Here is a 19,792-nt window from a genome sequence, read left to right on the forward strand (position 1 = left end):
TTTGCTCATAGCTCCGCCCTTACCCCTTTTGTATCACGCTGACAGCCCCGCCCCCCGTTTCATGACGCTGGCTACCAAAAAGTAGGCAACTGTGGTTATGGGGGATATGGGTGCTTCAAATTAAGAATATAAACATATTTGGCACTTTTTAGAGCAGCACGGAAAATAAAATCAATAAGATTGATAATAATAAAGTAAAAAAAAATAAAAACAGGTATGAGAGAAAAAAAAAGTAGTTTATTATAAAAGTCACCCTAATGATCCATACTTGCCTACCTGACACTCTCCATGCGGGAGAAAATGCTCTGTTTCTGGTCTTCCCTGGTAATGTATGATTGCCATCACCTGTGGGGAGCTAGGTAAAGGTGTTGGCAATCATACATTACCAGGGAAGACCAGGAACAGAGCATTTTCTCCCGCATGGAGAGTGTCAGGTAGGCAAGTACGCAAAACATACACAAATGCCAGCATCTCACTGAATATAATTGACCCCATAATAGTGTGTATGCAGCTTAAGTAAAGCAAAAAAAAAAAAAGCATCGGCAGCTCTCCCATTACAGACTGGTTTGTGTCCATGCTGTCTCCATGGTAATTCTAAACTTCCTGATTTAATGTAACGGATAGCGCACGTCAGTAAGCATTCCCATAAACCACAGTAAGCCTGTCCGACTCCGAGACAAAGCCTCCAGTCCAGTCCAGTCCCTTATAGCCGCTTCCCGGGCATTCTTTATGTCAGACTCAGACAGGCTCGTTGTTGCTGCAACGTTCAAATACTCCGCGAAAGGGCGGACGGGAAATGTAGTCCTCCAGGTGACTGAGCGTGGCAGGGGCGCATGTGCAAAGCCCGTGACTGCCGCCTACAGCAGCTGGTCGCTGTTGCCTGGCAACTAGCAGGGACTCTGCAGGGAGGGGAGGAGTTCCTGGTTTGGCGCCTCAGCCAATCAGCGTGAAATCCGGTGCGCGCCGCCGGCCTATCCCGTCACTCTTGCGCATGCGCCTCGCTTGGCTTTCTCGCTCTGCTTCGCGGCGTCTCGGGCTCGCTTTGCGGCAACGCGCTCTGATTGGTCGCTGCTCAGGGGGCTTCTCTGTGTGTCTGCTTCCCGTTAACGCGGAGGGTTATGGGGCAGGCCCTGGGAAGTACGGACCGGTGTGAGGCGCTGGGCAGTGGTGTGTCCCGGGGGTGAGTGTATCTCTCCAGAAGCCCCCAACCCCCCACTGCACACACCACCCCCCAGGCAGGCCCTCACACCCAGCACCATGGCCAGCTGTGGCCCCCACTCCCAGCACCGCTCTCTCCTCACCCAGCGTAAGATATCTGCGGTGCAGGGAGCTCTGTGTGGCCTGGCTACGGCCATATATATGTGTGTGTCCTGCCCCACTGTCCCTTCCTGCAACTGGAACACTTTCCCTGCGCTGTGTCTATTGTGTATCCCAATCAGCTGCTAACAATAAACCCTGCTGTGCTGCTGGCCTTTCCCCCGTGGCCCTTACACTGCTGCACCATTGGTAGCACTGCTTCCTGTTATTATCTCTACTCTAGTATTGTAACACCGATATCCCAGACCTTCAGCCACCTGATAAAGGTGTGTCACTATTGTGTGCCCCCACCTGCCAGTATTGCTGCACATCTGCTGTAGCTGCCTTTGCCCCGGCACCTAAAGCAACACACAAAAATACATAATTCTTATTCAGTGTGTTGTGAAGTGCTGTATGCTGCCTCTGCATGCAATGCAACACAGGTGACTTAAAGTTTACCGCTAAGGCTGGACTATAGTGTAGGTGGCGCATCTCCCTGCAGCGCCCATTGTCTTGTTATTAAATCTAATGTTAAATTCTTGTCCTTGAGCTACTTTGTTTTGCTTAATAGACGCATGTAATTAGTTAGTCAGTCTTTTACCTTACATCGTCACAATTTGTTGTCATACCATGCTGCCATTATTTCTCCACTATTCCAGCCTGCAAGTTGCAGTTTTGTTTAAAGTTTTCATGCAATCTATAACACAACTCATGTTATTAATGGAAATCTGTTTGTGCTGGCTGTGTGGTGTATGATGTTACAGTGGCGGGTGGCTAAAATGCCTGTGCTGTCAAACCTCATGCAGGCTAGATGTGGTGTACTGATTGGCATGTTGCATACAAACATCATTTTACATGACTTTAAAAAGTCTTAAGGGATTTGATCTTTTGTACAGAATGCACATTTATTTATATAAAAGCCAAGTACAGGTTATATAGGTTCAAAATGGTAATAAACAGGACTTCTCATATGTTTTCTTTCTTGTTATAAATACAGTGGTGCTTTGTATACCAGACTCTTAACATATTTGTTGTTTTTATAGATCTTCAGTCACTGCTTTTGTGGAAGTGAAAGGAAAAGACCAGAGGTAAAGACAAATTTATTTCAGAATTATTCATTTGTTATTATGAGATGACAAAGAAAACAGAACACAGAAGGTGCATACACACTGGTCTATATATCAGCCATTTGATTGAATGACCGATTATATCGAAAGACCACCAGCCAGTGTGTACCCTCAACATATCTGTGAACAGCAGTTATCACATCGGCTGTGCAACACAGCAAATGCCTGATATATCTAAAGATATATCAGCGCATACTTCTGTGTGTACATGCGATCTGCTGACCACCCGTACAACCGACTGTAGATATATCTGCAGATATAGCTACTAGTGTGTATTCCGCTTTAGTCATCATTAACGTTTTGTCTTTTGTTATATATGTATAGTATATTTCTACTTCTCCAGACACTGCACACATACACAGAAAACCTGCTTTAGCCATGGAGATGGATGTACGTTGTACATGATTATATTCTATTTATAATGTGTTGCATAGTGTCTGCAGCTTTGTCCATGTTTCCCCATAGATGCAGTTCTAGATGTATGTATGTATGTGTTTATGTAATGTTAGGCCTGAGACCGTATTTGGTCATAAAACCCTATGGGGGTTATTGTGATTGACGCACTCGCATGCGAGCGTGATGTTTTTGATATGTGCATGCGCCGGGTGCGTGTGGCCACGGCAAACAGACACAGCAAAAGTGACCTGCAAGTCTCTTAAATATGCATGTACCTTCCACATCATTCAATAGTCGTCGACCATCGAATTATGTGGGTATTTCCCCCTGGCCTGTGAATGGATGTTTGTTAAACATCCATTCGCAGGCCGTGCGAAGAACCTGTGGGGCGAGGGGAGGCGGACCGCCATTCTGTGGCTGGGGGAGCGTCTAGGGGACTCGCAAGGCTGTGATTTTGCAGCCTTGCGAGTGAACAGAATAGGAATAAACAGCATTATCACTATGGCTTAGAATTGACATAATGTCTGTTACCTATTGCATAATAAAAAATTACTAGGTTGCCCGTGGGGAAATTTCCCATGCCAATAAAATTAGATTAATTTTATAGCGAGGGTGGTGGTTTGTAGTAGGATGAAAGAAGAACCGGCTCATTTGTAGTTATTTCGAGTAGGTGATCAAAACTGATCATCTTAAAGAGCCTACACGCTGGGAGATGCTGAAGCTTTCTGAGGGATGCTAGATCTGCAAGATCGCTCAGCACACAATGATGTGACAGCGTTGCGTGCTGAGCGATTTTTCAGGGCCAGTGTTCTCCGTTTCTAAATGATGTAGTGAGATCGCTTACAAAATTCCCCTAAATAGCTAGGTGTGCAGGTTCCATTAGCCGCATCCAGGGAAAGATATCTAGTGCCAAAAGTCAATGTTTTGCTTTGATTTAAAAAAAACAATACAATGTGCAGTTCTAAATTTAAAAAAAATCTTTAAAATGGTATCATTTATTGATTTTGGTTAATTGTGAAGGGGTTGTCACAAAAAATCACCTAGAAATAATTAATGACAGTAAATATTTGAAGATAATGTATAGCAAATTCTTTGAACATTTTTTTTTTCAGGTGAGGATTTCTTTTTCCTGATGAGATGAAGTGCGCCAGTGCCACAAGCCCGAAGGGAACCAGCCACTGCACCACAAAGAAATAGTGCAGAGCCGTGAGAGGTATTTAATTTGACAGTTGCTCTGTTCCAAGTTGGTATTATTGGCTCTTGTCCTATACATACCACTTACAGGTGCATCCACGTATCCTCCTTGCGCTACACACAATGCATGAGCTCCTTGTGGCTCAGTAACACTGAGAGTTCTTGTGTGAAACTTTTTCGGCCATTATACACACACACACACACACACACACACACACACACACACACACACACACACACACACACACACACACACACACACACACACACACACACACACACACACACGTGAATAGAACACAGAAACCGCCTTTGATGATTTAAAAACTGCGTGTCTATATTCTGTATGCAACCTCATTTGCATCCAAAATTCTATGTGGTGTTTTCCAGTAAAACGTAGCATTTCCTATGCAGAAACAGTCATGGTGGCGCACCAAATACAGGCATGTTGCATAGCATTTTAATCAGCAGTCAGGCTTGTGCACCTTTTTATATTGTTTTGTGTATAAGATGCATTTTAATAGAAAAGTGTCAAACAAAAACACTCAGCGAAACCAAGTAATGGCATTGGACAGCTAGGGCTTTTTTTAGCGCATGCAGGCTAGATGGATGTGGGCACATCTGTAAAATCTTAATGACAAATCAAACTTTTTTTTTTCTAAAGGGTGGGGATAGAAAATGAATGTTAAGTAAGAAGAATGTTGCAGACAGTGCTGGGCTCTTGTTTATACCAATATGGCCTCTTGCAATTAGTTTTCTATTGATAACACACTTAAGGGGTGTACAGACGGTGTGAGGCATGTGTGATTTTGACCTATGCCGATTTTGACTTTAGCCCATGGTCGATTTGGCCATAAGTCAAATACATTACACTGTAGTCAGAATTGCCTTGCCTGCACAGTCTATTTGGCTGGCTGATAGCAACACTGCGCATCACTATCGCCCAGTGTCCACGGTGTGAATCTGGCTATCTTGCTAGGCAATTTTGACTATCATAGTGTGTACTTGGCTTTACAGCAGAAATGTAATAGGCAAAACTGCATGGGTACAGATAGATACATTTTTAGCTTTGTATGATAATAATAATATGAATAATGATGAGTTGTTACTTATATATAGCTTGTAATCAATTTGAAAATGTGATACAATTATAACCCTATGTACTGATCCTTGGAAGGAGATAAAGTACCAGCCAATCCGCTCCTGTTACAGTGTGTAACATGGCAGTTAGGAGCTGGTTGGCTTGTACTTTTCTCTGTCCACTTGCTCTAGCTCTAATGCTTAGTACACAGCAGTCTTAAAAGTACAAACTACCGATTTATACTTTTTTCTGAATAGTAAATCGAAAACATGACACATTTCTTTTAGAAAAACCCAGTGCCCCCCATGTACCAGTAATTTGTAGTAATCCTTTTTCTGTTTATCACTCACTTTATAGTTCAGGAATGGTGTCCTACTTTCTTATAATACTGCTTCAATTCATTGATTTTTGTAGGAATGTTATAAAACTGGTGTTTTTTTTTTTTTTTTTTTTAAACTGTGTGTATAGGAGTTGAATTATTGCTGGGTGTGAATCTGCTTTTTGGAAGCCATTGTGCAGTATTGTTGTATAGAGGCATGTGCTCAGGAATAATGTTCTTGAATAGTCAGACAAGCATGGCAGCTCATTTTTTACATTTGTATTCGCTATACGAACTTTATTTAAAAACCCTACGCAACTGCTAGAGTTTTAAAGTATACAAATGTGGAAGTGAGTTAATGTAATTGAAGGGGCTTTAATGCACGGTTTGATGAATTAGAAGAGTGTCAGAGGGGGCTATACTAGTAGGATCTTTACAATGCAATTCACAGGTTGGGTTAGGCGAGTAGGCTATGTCTGATGTAGCAGGTACAGGTTGAGTATCCCGTATCCAAAATGCTCGGGACCAGGAGAATTTTGGATAACGGATTATTCTGTATTTTGGAATATTTTAATATTTCAATGATGTATTTTGAAGTATCTTGCATTTATGCTGTATAAACACATAAAATAAACACAAATATATTTTATTACCACATAAAATACACACAAATATATTTTATTTGTTCAAAAAACAAGGTTTCAAAACATAAAACAAAATTTGTGTACTATCTCAGATACTGAATTTGAATGCCAAGCAATCATTGTCTTGTACATATATAGTGCCAGTTACATATCATGTCCTCAGTAGTCCTGTTACATATGTCCCCAGTGAGTTTTTAGCTAAACAATTTTTTTTGGAAAGTATGGTTTTCGGAATAATTCGGATAACGGATATTCGGATACGGGATACTCAACCTGTACAATGAGGCTGGCTACATATGTATAAATATATAGATATTAGTCCATGCACTGCCCTAGCATCAGAGGAAATTCAGAGAATACATAATATGCCTGATTGAGTAATCGCTGCTGCATCCTTTGTTGTGAAAATGATCTGCAAATCGCTGTCAAATTTCTGATGGATGGTATACAATCCCAGGGTCGACCATGTCTGTGTTGACAGTGACTAGTTTGGCACCTAAGAATGGTGGACATTGACAGAAGGTCCTCACTTTCTTTCATCCACCTCTACTGCTCCCATGAGACCAGGACATTTATGACTTTATCAAAATGATGATTCCCAAATTTTCACCCTTTCATTGGTTCCCTGCAAAGGTGTTTTTATTCCCCCCCCCCCCCCCACGCACACACCCCTCCTTCCCCAACAATGTATTTCTACCCCACCATGTGCTATTCCTGTGTACCTCCACTGATTGCACACCCTGCCAGCAGTGACCTACGCAGTGCACCCCAGCTAGATGCCTCGGATGGTTCCCCTGCGGGCAGGATGTGCTGAACGTGAATGTTTCCATACACTGTATATCATACTACTACACAAGCATCCACTTTACCATATCTGCTTTGGTGCTTATATGGCTTACCACTCACAGTGTATCCTTCATAGTGCGCCCAACATGGCTGCCTCATCTGGTACATTTGTGGATGGGATGAAAAATACATGGACCCGAATGTCTTGTTGGGACCCTACTCTACACTGCAATCAACTCCATTTTGTGTAATTTTTTTTCTAGGGGTAACCTATTCCACCAAGGGTAATACTACGCAGTGCGCCCAATATGGCAGCCTCCCCTGGTACCTTGTTAGGGTGGAATACACAACTCCTGGAAGTTGTTATCCACAATGCCTGCACCAACACTGCACTCTGCCTACTGTGCTCTCAAGTCTTTCTTTTATGTCTGTTTGACTTGTGTATTGCTGTACTCCCCAAATCCTATGTATTATGTGTGTTGTTTTGATGTCCATAACGTACCTTGAGTCCTGTTGGAGAAAGTGCACCATATAAATAAAACTTAATTACTCTTTTTTTACTGGCATAGAATAAAATAAGAAAATTGATTTAATGTTTTCAGGAATAATATAAATGTATTTGAACCCTCAGGTGACTTGGCGCGGGGCCCCATGAACCTATGGTGAGAACGAGCAGAGCGGGAGGATGTTACATCATCACTGCCGCAGGAATCCTGAGCTACAGGAGGAGCTGCGGATCCAGGCAGCAGTGGCTGCGGGGGACGTCCACACCGTACGCACTATGCTGGAACAGGGCTACTCCCCTAATGGTCGGGATGCCAATGGATGGACTCTGCTACACTTCTCTGCAGCCAGAGGGAAGGAGAGATGTGTGAGGGTATTCCTAGAGCATGGAGGTGAGATTGTCACACAACATTTAGTAGCTTTAGGGCAGTATTCAATGAGAAAAGTTCTCCGTGTTTTGTGGAGAACTTGTGCTTTGTTCGCCTTGGACGGAGCATTTTGCTCTCCAAAAGCGAGCAACCCTATTCAATGTGAAATGTTCTCCGTCTTTCTAAGTGACTTTCTCCGTGTCTCTCCGTGTAGCAATTCTCCATCTTTTGATGGAGAGCTGGAATGTGAACTTTTAAACTAAAAGGTTTTTTTAAGAAATTTTGGTGTCAAAAAATCAGTTTTTTTTTTTCTGTGAAGGGGCATGTTATTTTTATTCATGTGCTTATAGCACATAAATATATATTTCATTTAAAAAAAAAATATTTTTTTTAATTATTTTATTTTTTTTTTTTTTTACACAGTGCAGCCAGCAGGGGGCCGGAGCGCTCGAGCCGCTCATTAGATATTCATATATTCACTGCACCCGAACGTAACTATGCACAAACGGGTGCAGTGAATACTGGGTCCCCCGCTGGCTATAGGGGGGTGCAGCCTGGGTCCTGGAGAGCCCCCCTCCCCTCCACAGTCCTCTGGAGCAGCCAGGGAGACTTTAATCTCTCTGGCTGCTTCCGGCTCCCTGAAAGCTCCCTGCTCCCTGCAGGGGTTAAGACTCTCCGCGAGTGGCGGAGAGCATCAGCCACATTGAATAGAGGGAGCAGGAGTGGCAGAGAGCCCTCCGGAACACGGAGAGCGAAATAAAACGCTCTCCATGCACGGAGAACTTTTTCATTGAATACTGCCCTTAATCTGGCCATACACCTAAAGATTTATTGTGCAATCTGGCTGGATGGAAAAAAAGTTGGGTAATGTATGGGAGAAAATGTCAGTTGATCATTTTCTCCAATATGCTGGAAATCTGACAAAGATTCTCATTCAGAATATTTGGTGGTACTCTTTACCTAGAACGGCGCCCATCGCGACCATCGTATGCACTAAAAAACGGGTGCGATGCGATGCCCGCGATTTCCCATAGGGATCAATGTTAAAAGTCAGATTGGACGCGATTTTAGTGTTAAATGCCTCAATGCCTGCGATTTTTCCATAGGAAACAATGTTAAATGGGCCACAGAGCCCTAATAGTCCCCCTGAAGTCTGAAATGGCCCCCACAATTTTTAACGGCACCCCACGATCAACGTCAACCCGAAGCGCAGCGAGCCCGCGAGGGGCGGCGGTACGCGTCCTCCGACCTTTTCATACCCCCACTATCCACGTCGGCGTTGAGTTGAGAATAGAATAGTGTGGCGAGCGCAGCGAGCCACCGAGCCCGAAGCGTGGCGAGCGGACGCGGATACCTTCACAGGTAAACGCGTCCCCTCGCGGGCTTCACAGGTGTCCGCGTCGCCACGGACACCTGTGAAGCCCGCGAGGGGACGCGTATAACTGTGAAGGTATCCGCGTCCCCTCGCGGGGCTCGCTGCGCTCGCCACACTATTCTATTCTCAACTCCACGCCACGTTTTTTATGTGCATGCGATGGCCGCGATGCCGCGATTTTTTGCCCGCGATGCTAATCGCGGGCGCCGTTCTAGGTAAAGAGTACCTATTTGGTTCTATCTAATGGATTTAACCAATTTGTCTGGTTGGTCATGTTGTCTGTTTTTCAGTATTTTGGAGTGAGTAAATTATCAATAGTCATTTGAACCCATGTATTACCAGATTTTTTTTTTTCCTACCAGCCTGATTTGACAATGAATCTTTAGGTATATAGGCACTCAAATGAAACATTGTATATATGAGGCTCTTCAGATCTGATATCTGGCTAATGCCATTGTATTTATGCAAAGTACGTTTCAAGGGCACATTCATTTTTCTAATTAGTTTAGCTATGTGCATAACTTTAGGAAATGCTACAAAAGTTACTTATACTACTTTTAGACAGCGACTGCCGAATAACCCGGCAATTACCCGGCATTTGACATGCCGGGTTATTCAGCCGCCGCTGTCTGACCACCTTCACAGAGAAGAGCAAATCTCCGGGTCTAAAATTAAGACCTGGAGATTTGCTCTATTACACAGGGTTTTCTCCTGCGTGAAAGGGTCCATAAGCATCTTAAACTCCGGTCATTTGCAGGGTTGGAGACCCGGAGTTTAAGAACCGGATCGACCCTTTTACACAGAGAAATAACCTGTGTATTTAATGAAATTCCCGGGTGGAACTGCTTCACCCTGGAATTTCATTTTCTGTTTGAAAGGGGTATAAAAAATGCTTTTGCATTAACGTGCTTAATCATTTCATAGGTTTCCCTCATGCCTAATGTACGTTACAAAGCCTCCATAGTAAGATACCCTGTCTCCTATTCAAAGATACATAATTAATGAGGTAAAAAAAAAAGACGTTCAACCTATTTAAAAGTTTAAAAATAAATTTTGAAGAGGCACTGCTGAAGTATTTTCCTTTCTGTATTGTTCAAGGATTTTAAGCTAGAACTCTCGATGTCCCATTGACTGTTATGTTGAACACCGGTCCACTATTGTGTATTATAATTTATGGCTGTTTCCCTGGATATTATTATCTGAAAATGTGTCAAACCCTTTCTTAAATCTATCCACTGAGTCATCACAACGTTTTCCGGCAGAAGGTTCCATATTTTGAAGTCCATAACTGTAAAGAATCCTTTTTCTTTGCACGGTATGAAACCTACTCTCCTCTAAACTTAGGGCCTGCCCTTGTGTCCTGTGCACAGTTATTATAGTAAAATCTCCTGACCATTTAATGTAAACCTACCTAAACTGGCTAGCTCATTGACTCTAAACCCTTAATTGATTTAGTTGTCCTTCTCTAAAACCTCTCAGTACCTAAATATCTTTTTGACCAGTTCCCAGATTGGGCACCGTATTCTAGATGAGGCCGCACCAAAGCTTTAGAAAGTGGCAATTTTATGATGTCATCCCTAGCCTCTATGACTCTCTCTTTATGCAAGCTAATATTGTGTATCTTGGCGGCTGCTCCTTGACATTGCGCATTACAGCTAAGTTTGTCGATATACACCCCCAAGTCCTTCTTCATTAAGGATTCCCCTAACTCTACCCCATTAAGTTGCGCACTGATTCTGTTCTCAAAATGCATGACTTTACATTTATCTACGTTATACCTGATTTTCCATGTTGCTGCCCAATTATCTAGTTTTTTTTTTTTAGAGCTCTCTGTAGAGTGGCAACATCTTTTTTTTTTTTTTTTTTTTGGCCTTACATAGTTTAGGGTCATCTGCAAAATTGACACTTTGTTTAATGCCAAACATGAGGTACACCACTTTAATACTCCCAAGTCCCCTGTTTTGTGGATCAACCAGGGTTCACAAATACGCTCTATAGCGCGTATTTTACTCCAAATTGTGGGCCGGGGACTTTAAAAAATTGAGGGGGTCCCCAGGGACACACTCTTCTTCAGGATTCGTGATATCTGGAGATGCCCAGTAGCGCTTTCTCCTTCCCTGTAGCCGGGCATCTCAAGAAGGAGAGGAGCAGCAGTGGCACCCAGCTAGCTAGAGCCGAGCGAGAGCAGAAGTGGGGACCGGCACTGCAGTGTAAAGTAACAGCGGTGCCCGGTATGTAGAGGGAGGAGCAGTGGCGCCCAGCTGGGAGATGGAGACCTCTTTCTCTCATCATCTCGCTCCCCTCACCTCACTCCCTCGTCACCTTCCCCCCCTTCATCATTCCCTTTTTTTTGCTCTCTCCCAGTCCTCTTTTCTCTGTCACCCTCTCTCCCCTGTTGTTCCTCCTTTCTCTCCCTTTGTCCCCCTCTCCTATATTTCTCTCTCCCCTCCTATCTTCCTTCTGCCCCCTCTCTTTATCTCTCTGCCCCTAATCTCTATCTCCTCTGCTGGCCTCTCTGACCCTAGTCTCTTCAGCTCTCTTCCTTTTGTCCATGCATTCACCCTCTCTGACAGTCTCTCTCGCTCTCTCTCTCCGCTCCCCCCCTCTCTTCCCGGAGCTGTCTCTCTCCAACACCCTCTCTCACTCCATCTCCAATCCCTTTCTCTACCTGACAGTCTCATTCTCTCTTTCTCTTTGACACTCATTCTTGCACCCCTCTCTCTTTCTTTCTTTCTTTCTTTCTTTCTTTCTTTCTTTCTTTCTTTCTTTCTTTCTTTCTTTTCTCTTTTCATGGAAAAAAAGAGGGAATCTCTATTTCCATGGAGCCCTCGCTTTCTCACTTCCTTTCCCTGACATCCTCTTTGTCTCTCACTTTACTCACTCTTTCTTCTGTACCCGTCCACCCCCCACAGGCAGTAGGGATGAGACCCAGAAACATGAGACCCCAATTTTATAAAGTGAGGGGTCACTTTTCACGAACTGAAGTAAAGTCTAAATAAACCATGTCTACTGTGTTGCCTCGGTCTAAGTTCCCACTAACTTCCTCATAGAAACTAATTAAGTTAGTTCGACATGATCTATCCCTCACAACACCATACTGGTTCCCACTTAACAATCATATTACAAACTAAGTATGCTTGGACACAATCCCTTGGTATAACTTAGCTTCCCAACTATTGATGTTAAGGTGTCCGTCCACTATTCCGATTTGGGCCTTTTTTCATCTGATTTCGAAGGATCGGAACGAGAAATTGGATGAAAGGTGTCAAATCGGATGAGTGTGGTCTAAGAATCCAGTCTGATGCGTGGTTCCATGTGCATCGGATCAGAGCTGACAATGTCTATTGAATGTGACATGTCAAGGCAATTGAAACATTACACTCCAGTCTGTGGAGTTAATAATGTGGGCGGGCTGCATGGCATTTAAGGCTGATGGAGTGGTCTAGGTATCATTGGCAGCAATGAACATGAAAAGGGGACCTTGCATGTTCATTGCTGCCAATGATACCTAGACCACTCCATCAGCCTTAAATGCCATGCAGCCCGCCCACATTATTAACTCCACAGCCAATCAAGACTGGGTAAGTATCTCAAGACCCAGCATTAAACAATCAATTATTCATACCTGTTGCAATCAGCTTAGTTACATGTGCGGCAGCCGGCGCCATCCTTCCACACTCCGGAAAGGACGCCAGCATCACAGCATTGCCCATACAACGTGCATTCCACTAGCAGGAAGCTCTGCTGATGCCGCCGCGTCATACATGCGGCGTGCGTTCCACTGAAGAGGAAGTAGTATTGCTTCCTGTAAAACTACCTCATCGTGCTCTCAGCCTATTGCCTGTGCTTAATATATCACGTGTGTTGCAATCTATGTGCGTTCCACACTCCAAGATATCTATACATCCTCATTAGTATGCATTCAGTCTCCCAAATGTATTTAGCTTATTAGTTATTTATAACACGGCGGCTGCATGCATTACAGACATAATCAGAGAGGTCCGGTCTCGTATCACAAACTATTAAAATGATAATAAAATGTGAAGTACAGTATCCACGAGAGGAGGACCACCCACTAAGTGGTAAGTCCACCCCATGGAAAATGTACTCCACCCACACCTACAAATAACCCTAACACTTCTACAAATAAACAATACCACAACTTTAAGAAAAATACGTAAATAAAAAAAATCCAAACTTATACAAATGTACAACCTATCAATAAAAATTAAGAAAAACCTATCCTTCATTTGTCACGGGCTTGATACCACGTGATATGGACAAGGCATATATAGCTCAGAATCAATTATCAATAAACAAGGACAGAGATTTTTTTTCATTCAGTCCCCCTGGTGCTATTGTGTCTAGATGGTGTATCCAGAAGGCCTCTTTTTTGAGTAAAGCTAGTCCTCGATCACCACCCCTAGGGAGGGGAGCTATCCAGTCTATGATCATATATCTAAGACTGGAAACTTGATGTCTCTCTTTCAAGAAATGAGCTGCCACAGGTTTGTCAGTGGTACCAGTTGCTACCGCCGTTCCGATGGTATACCTGTGCTGGCTCATCCTTTCACGTAGGGTCCTCACAGTTTTCCCTACGTACAGCGCAGGGGCATGTAAGAAAGTATACTATTAAGATCAGACCTGTGCTAGAAGCATCACAGCAGAGAGCGACACCCCAGGCAGGGAAGAGGAACTGCACGAGTCTTGAAATAATATTGTGGCACAAACCTAGAGACAGGAAAAATCACATGAGGGGAGAGGGCCCTGCCCATGCGCACTTACATATGGTTATGGTTAGGGTGCAATTAGTGCTAGTTTGAGCTACATGTTTACATTATGCATGCATTGTTTACACATTGAATGTTTACTTTTATACACTGTCTGCCTTCATAATGTTGGCATTTAGACCATGTCAACACTTTTGCATTGGGATTTTGATTGTTGAACTTGTATACCACAAGCTTACCCACTGAATGCAAAATTGTCAGTACTTTATGTGTACTTTGCGTGTTAAGATTCATATACATAAGAAACAATAGTGTAGGGCAATATATCAATAAATTTGAAAGTTGCATTTACCATGTAAAATATAATTAAATACAGGGACCAATACATAATAAAAGTACAAAACCAATTAAATGCAAATGTCTGTTATTTCTGTTTAATAAACAGATGGGAATCTTTCCTGCGGTAGTCCAAATGGATATAATATAGTCCCGCTATTGAATTAAGTCAGAGGTTCCCAAACGCGGTCCTCAAGGCACCCCCCAACGGTTCAGGTTTTAGGTATTTCCATGGCTCAGCACAGATGGTTAAATCAGACTGACTGAGTTACTAATTAAGTCACCTGTGGCCAAGCATGGATATACTTAATACCTGGACCGTTGGGGTGCCTTGAGGACCACGTTTGGGAACCTAGGAATTAAGTACATAACTGTGGGAGGGGTTAAAATAAAATCTGCATATTGGAAGCAGTAACTAATATTTCTGGTTGTCATTATCATAAGGGATTAGATTTGTAGCCGTACCTTCAAAAGTTAGTTGTCCCAAGAGGCTTGTCCTTGTTCACAGCTACCAATGTCTCATTTAGGAATATGCCCTTGTTGCTCCCTGTGCTTACCTTAGGTCGGGCCACAAATCAGAACGATGTGTAGTGACCGGTGCCTGGATCCTGCCTTGGCAAGTGCATACACCACACCTGCACCATGCAAGGGATGATGGCGTGATATAACATGACAGGCTGCATTCGGAAGCAGCTTCTTCTGCAGCAGGACCAACCAAAGGCAATGCTTGCAATAGCAGGACTGTGCAAATTGGGCATACACAGTGCTCAATATGCCCGATTAGCCCGAAAAGGTGTCATCGTGCCATTATCGTTCTAGTGTGTCTAGTCTAGTCTTCCCACCCCGATATATTTATACCACACAGGATTCTAATGAATACAGAAAGGATGAAATCCCAAACAACTTTATATAACTAAAAATATATACCTGCAGTCTTATTCCTAATCTATAAATTATAACCATTGTGAGTAAAAGCCAAATTGTTTTTTATTTTATTTTTTATATACGGAAGTAAGCAATCTTATGGTGAGATGTATCAGAAGGAAGGGAACTTGTATAATTTGTCATTGTCACACTTCTGACGCAGCAGTTATACAATACCTTCATTGGTGCTATTTAATGCCAATCTTTGGTGTTTAAAAGCAGAACAAATTGTGATGCATTACTACGTTTAATACCCAAATACCCAATCTAATATATTGTTGCCTCCAGCAAAGCTGATTAATGTGGTATTTAGAAGGGAGTATTACGGTTTGGCTGCGGGGTATGGGTGTTGGGCAGAGGTGGGAAGCGGCTGCAGGGAAGAAGTTTCACAATACAATATTTACTTGTAAGAAGGCGTGTGACTATCTGCCCCTTACAGTTGTCACTGGCAACTGACCACGATATATGGCAAGAGATTCACTTTTCTTCCCAGCCAGCACTGTATATTGCACTGGTACAGGAGTCCTGCCAAAAGGGAAAAGTGGGTGAAAAAAAGGATTGTAAGAGAGATTGAGGAGGTTGTGTGTGTGTGTGTGTGTGTGTGTGTGTGTGGGGAGACTGGAGGGGAGTGATGGTCAAAAATAGTAGTGCTAATAACTGCATTACAAAATACACAGATCAATTCATTCCCATACTCGCCAATCTGTTTAATGTTGGGAGATTTTACTCTGCTGGGCAAAATGTTTTTTCCCTCCAATGTCTGTGCTAAAGAAGTGCACTATACTCAGTGTTCTTTGAAATGCATTACCCATAGCGATGAGTGAGAGAGGCATGTGGTGTACATGCTGGGATGTTGTGACTGGCTGAACAGATATTGACCTACAATTATACTGAAATCAATGGAGGCAGTAGAAAATCAATGAAATATAACTCCGGAATTTTTAGACTATGTTTAAATGTAGATGGTACAGCAGTAACTGAGGCATCAAGGGAAAAAAATCAGCTGCTATAATAATGGACACGGTAAAGCCCTGTGCACATGGGGTAATTTTAAGGGGATGCGGTCAATTTGCCGGCAATCGGAATCCCGACCGCCGAAATCCCGAAACTTTCTCCCTCTGTGGGTGTCCACGACACCCATAGAGGGAGAATAAAATAGCGTGCCGAGCGTAGCGAGGCACCAGGCCCGCTGCGTGGCGAGCCCACAAGGGGGGGCGCTCCACGTCCCCCCCCCCCCCATGTCGGGATTTCGGCGGTCGGGATTCCAGTGTCGTGATTCCGACCGCCGGCATTACATATCGGATCCATTTTAAGCCATTATTGCTGGCTAAATGGTCGCTGAGTGACCAAATCGCCAATGTTTTTTTTTTTTTTTTGTGTTGTGGGTGATAAATTGCTAGGAGCGTGCTCCTGCAGGCGGCCCCTAGGGGTCACTGGTCATGGCTAAAAATAGCTGGTTGCTGGTGCACAATGTAATGCATGTACCAGTGACCAGCGACCTCTAGTTAAAATGAGGTAGAGACAGAATTGCTTGCACTGTTCAGCCAAAATAGTTGGTCGCTGATGAAAACAGTACACTGAGCAATATTGCCAGTGACCATATTGCACAGTGTGTACACACCTTAAATATTATTTTCTTTAAAATGGAAATTTATAGTATTTTAAATAAAAGGAAAAAGTTTAAGGATGTACATTTAGATACACACTGCTTACACATCAATTATGGGAAGTGTTTTTTTTTGTAATGTTTAGTTAAAAAAGGTTTTATTTAAAAATTACTTTAATAAAGCCCTATTATTTTTATCCTTATATGTTCTAATCCCTCCATACCCAAACAAAATGTTATTGTGGTTTCCCAGCACAAAGCAAAAAAAAACTTGCATGTCTAGTCACATTGTGCCACAAGATGGCAGCACAATACATTATATTTGACTGAAGACCCCCCCCCATGCTTCAAATAGCAAAGTCAACCAACGTAGTTTATAAGTTTTTGCCTTCATAGTTCTTAAACCCACCTCTTTTAAATATAAACCATGTTATGTTGTACTGCAAAGTTTACCGTCTAGGTTTTATATAAAATGTACTGATTTAAACTGTACTTTAGCATGTCTTTGTTATTGAAAGCACACATTCTATGATATCTTTTCATGCTTAAATATGTATTACACTTTTTTATATTTTTTTTATTTATATTTGAAATCAAAATATACTATTCCAAAAAATAAACCTTAATTTTTTTTTTTTTTGCATCATTGTTAGTAAAATGAACATGGAGACAATAGATAGCAAACCCATATGTTTAGAAAGCCTCACGTCACAGTGAAGTCACCTTATTGCTGTCCCGATCTCCTTGTTTACGTTGCCAAACAGCGTGTTGTTACGGCTTATGGTTTTCATTGTGGAATGAATGTCCTCATGTATTTTATTGCCATCACTAATGGGAAGCATTCTGAATGGCTATCATCATACAGCGAGGCTGGTGTACTGTGCACAGGGCACAGTTGCTGGATCCCAGAACATGCAGTCTGCTTCTGTCTATAGGTGCGTACAGATTTATCTGTCCAATCTATCTGGTGATAACAAAAACCTGGAAATGTATGGGAGCAAATGACAGTCAAATTTCCACCCAAATGCACGAAAACAGAAAAAAAATATATGCTTCGATAAATTTGTTATATCAGAACGATAAAACAATTTGTCTGACTGATCACTGTCTGTTTTCAAACGTTTAATAACAATTTTTTGATTGTCATTTGCTCCCATACATTTCCAGGTTTTTGTTCCCACCAGATGGATTGGACAGATAAATCTGTACGTGTGTATGCAACTTAATATTTATATGGTAAAGCAGTAGTAAACCTACAGTATATGCTTTCTTACTGTGGTCTAGTATGTGCTATGCGATACACCACCTGATTAAACCGAGGAGGTTTAGGTTGTGGTTTGGGTAGTTTGTGGTCCAGTAGACCGGTAATGGGTTCCCATGGTGTTACCATTATGTAGCATTGCTTGTGTCTTGTTCCTATTAGTCATCTCCTGTGTAATGTAGGGAGGGAAGGTCTCCTGATAAGGGTCATATGTGGGGTGAAATGCAGTATTGTGAGAAATGTACATAACATACATATGACAATATATAGAGAAGCTACCGGAAACAAGCATGTGACGCAGCATAATTCTCAGGTACGGCACCGAATGGAGAATGTGGGGTACATTTACTAAGATAGGTCTATTGAAGATGGGATGTTGCTCATAGATTCTGATCGGTTGCTATCTATTATATTCTAGAACAAGCATGTCCAACCTGCGGCCCTCCAGCTGTTGTGAAACTACAAGTCCCATCATGCCTTGCCACAGCTTTGCTATTAGGGAATGCTAAAACTATGGCACGGCATGCTGGGATGTGTAGTTTCACAACAGCTGGAGGGCCACAGGTTGGACATGGCTGTTCTAGAATGTGCCAAATAAATAAGTAGAATCTGATTCTTTGCTATGGGCAACATCCAATCTTCAATATAACTTACATCTTCCGATATTTACCCATTTATCCCCATTGGATGGAAAACCTTGATCACCAGTTACCAATTGCCATTCCTAATGTGTATGTGGCAGGTTTATGATAATGAACCATGTGTTTAAAAGTAACACCTATAGGGTTATTTCACACGCTCCGGCTCCTGTCGGGCGGCGAAACCCCGCACGGCCAGGAAGCTGTGCCTCACACAGAAGTTAATGTAAATGTGTCTGGTTGCAGCCGGATCTCACCACTGGAAGGGACGGCTGCCGGGCTGTGGCCATCCCCACCATTCTAAACTGAGTGCGGCACGGCTTCCTGGCATGCGGGGTTACGCCACCCGGCAGGAGCCGGAGTGTGTGAAATAACCCTTAATGGCTCAGTTTATGTATATGGGCACAAATACTACTTTACATTTCTATGTATTGCACAACACTTCTCCATCCATTTACACACAGTGACTTGTCCCCGGCCTCGTGCATCAGTACAGTGCTTGGGACACCTTACTTGACCCCACCAGGTGTTTGCATTTAGCGTTGCATATTGGTGGTGATAGAGTTACATACGTAGATTGTGCTGTAGCATTGGATGTGTACTGTACTTCCCACATTTACTCCTTATTGCGTCACTGTCTTCTCCCATATCTGCATTCTCTAATTGCTAGCAGGTAATTGATGAATGTGTTCTATTATGATTTCGCTTCAAACGACTTATTAATCCAGCTACAGACAGATGATAGCAGATTTTGATTGCCTTCTTCCTGTCCCAACATTTGCATTTAAATAAACTACAGGGGTAAGTTCCCTGTAAACTGAACATGTTGTACCAGGAGACCCTTAAATAATGTATGTTGTATTGTTTGGAACTCAGACAAACCACAGAAGAGCATGTTACCTCAATTCCTTAAACCATCTATGCCAGACCACAGGAAATCCACTGGTCGGCAAATGTTCTGACACGTGCTTTCTCTTAATGAGGGGATGTGAAGGCAAGAGAGGACACGGCAGGGTGGGAAAGGCATGTTATGTGTATTTGTGTAATCTAATATGTCATACTGCTTTTTGTAGCTTGTCTGAAGTTTCCAGGGTGGGCAAATCAGTGGTATACAACAGCAAATAAATGACCATAAAGGCCAGAGAAAATAGTTCCTCATTCCGAATTTGTTGTAAAATCTGCCTCATACAAATACAGATGTCTTTTT

General features: G+C 42.7%; 1 protein-coding gene across 3 annotated transcripts in view; it reads left to right on the plus strand.

The window, feature by feature from the left end:
* Positions 1–926: 926 nt before the first annotated feature.
* ASB7 (ankyrin repeat and SOCS box containing 7) overlaps positions 927–19,792 on the plus strand; it is a 31,286-nt gene continuing 12,420 nt past the window's right edge. The window contains exons 1-4 of one of the 3 annotated variants that reach the window (XM_083184281.1): positions 927–956; positions 2,340–2,384; positions 3,932–4,032; positions 7,475–7,739. In XM_083184281.1, coding sequence (XP_083040407.1) covers positions 7,529–7,739 — 211 coding nt within the window. In that variant the 5' untranslated portion in view covers positions 927–956; positions 2,340–2,384; positions 3,932–4,032; positions 7,475–7,528. Of the gene's footprint in view, positions 957–987; positions 1,181–1,204; positions 1,307–2,339; positions 2,385–3,931; positions 4,033–7,474; positions 7,740–19,792 lie in introns of those variants that run through there. The other 2 variants (XM_083184279.1, XM_083184280.1) reach the window with 2 other exon arrangements.

This window comes from Crinia signifera, chromosome 4 (assembly GCF_055691185.1).
Source record: "Crinia signifera chromosome 4, ASM5569118v1, whole genome shotgun sequence".
Taxonomy (NCBI): domain Eukaryota; kingdom Metazoa; phylum Chordata; class Amphibia; order Anura; family Myobatrachidae; genus Crinia; species Crinia signifera.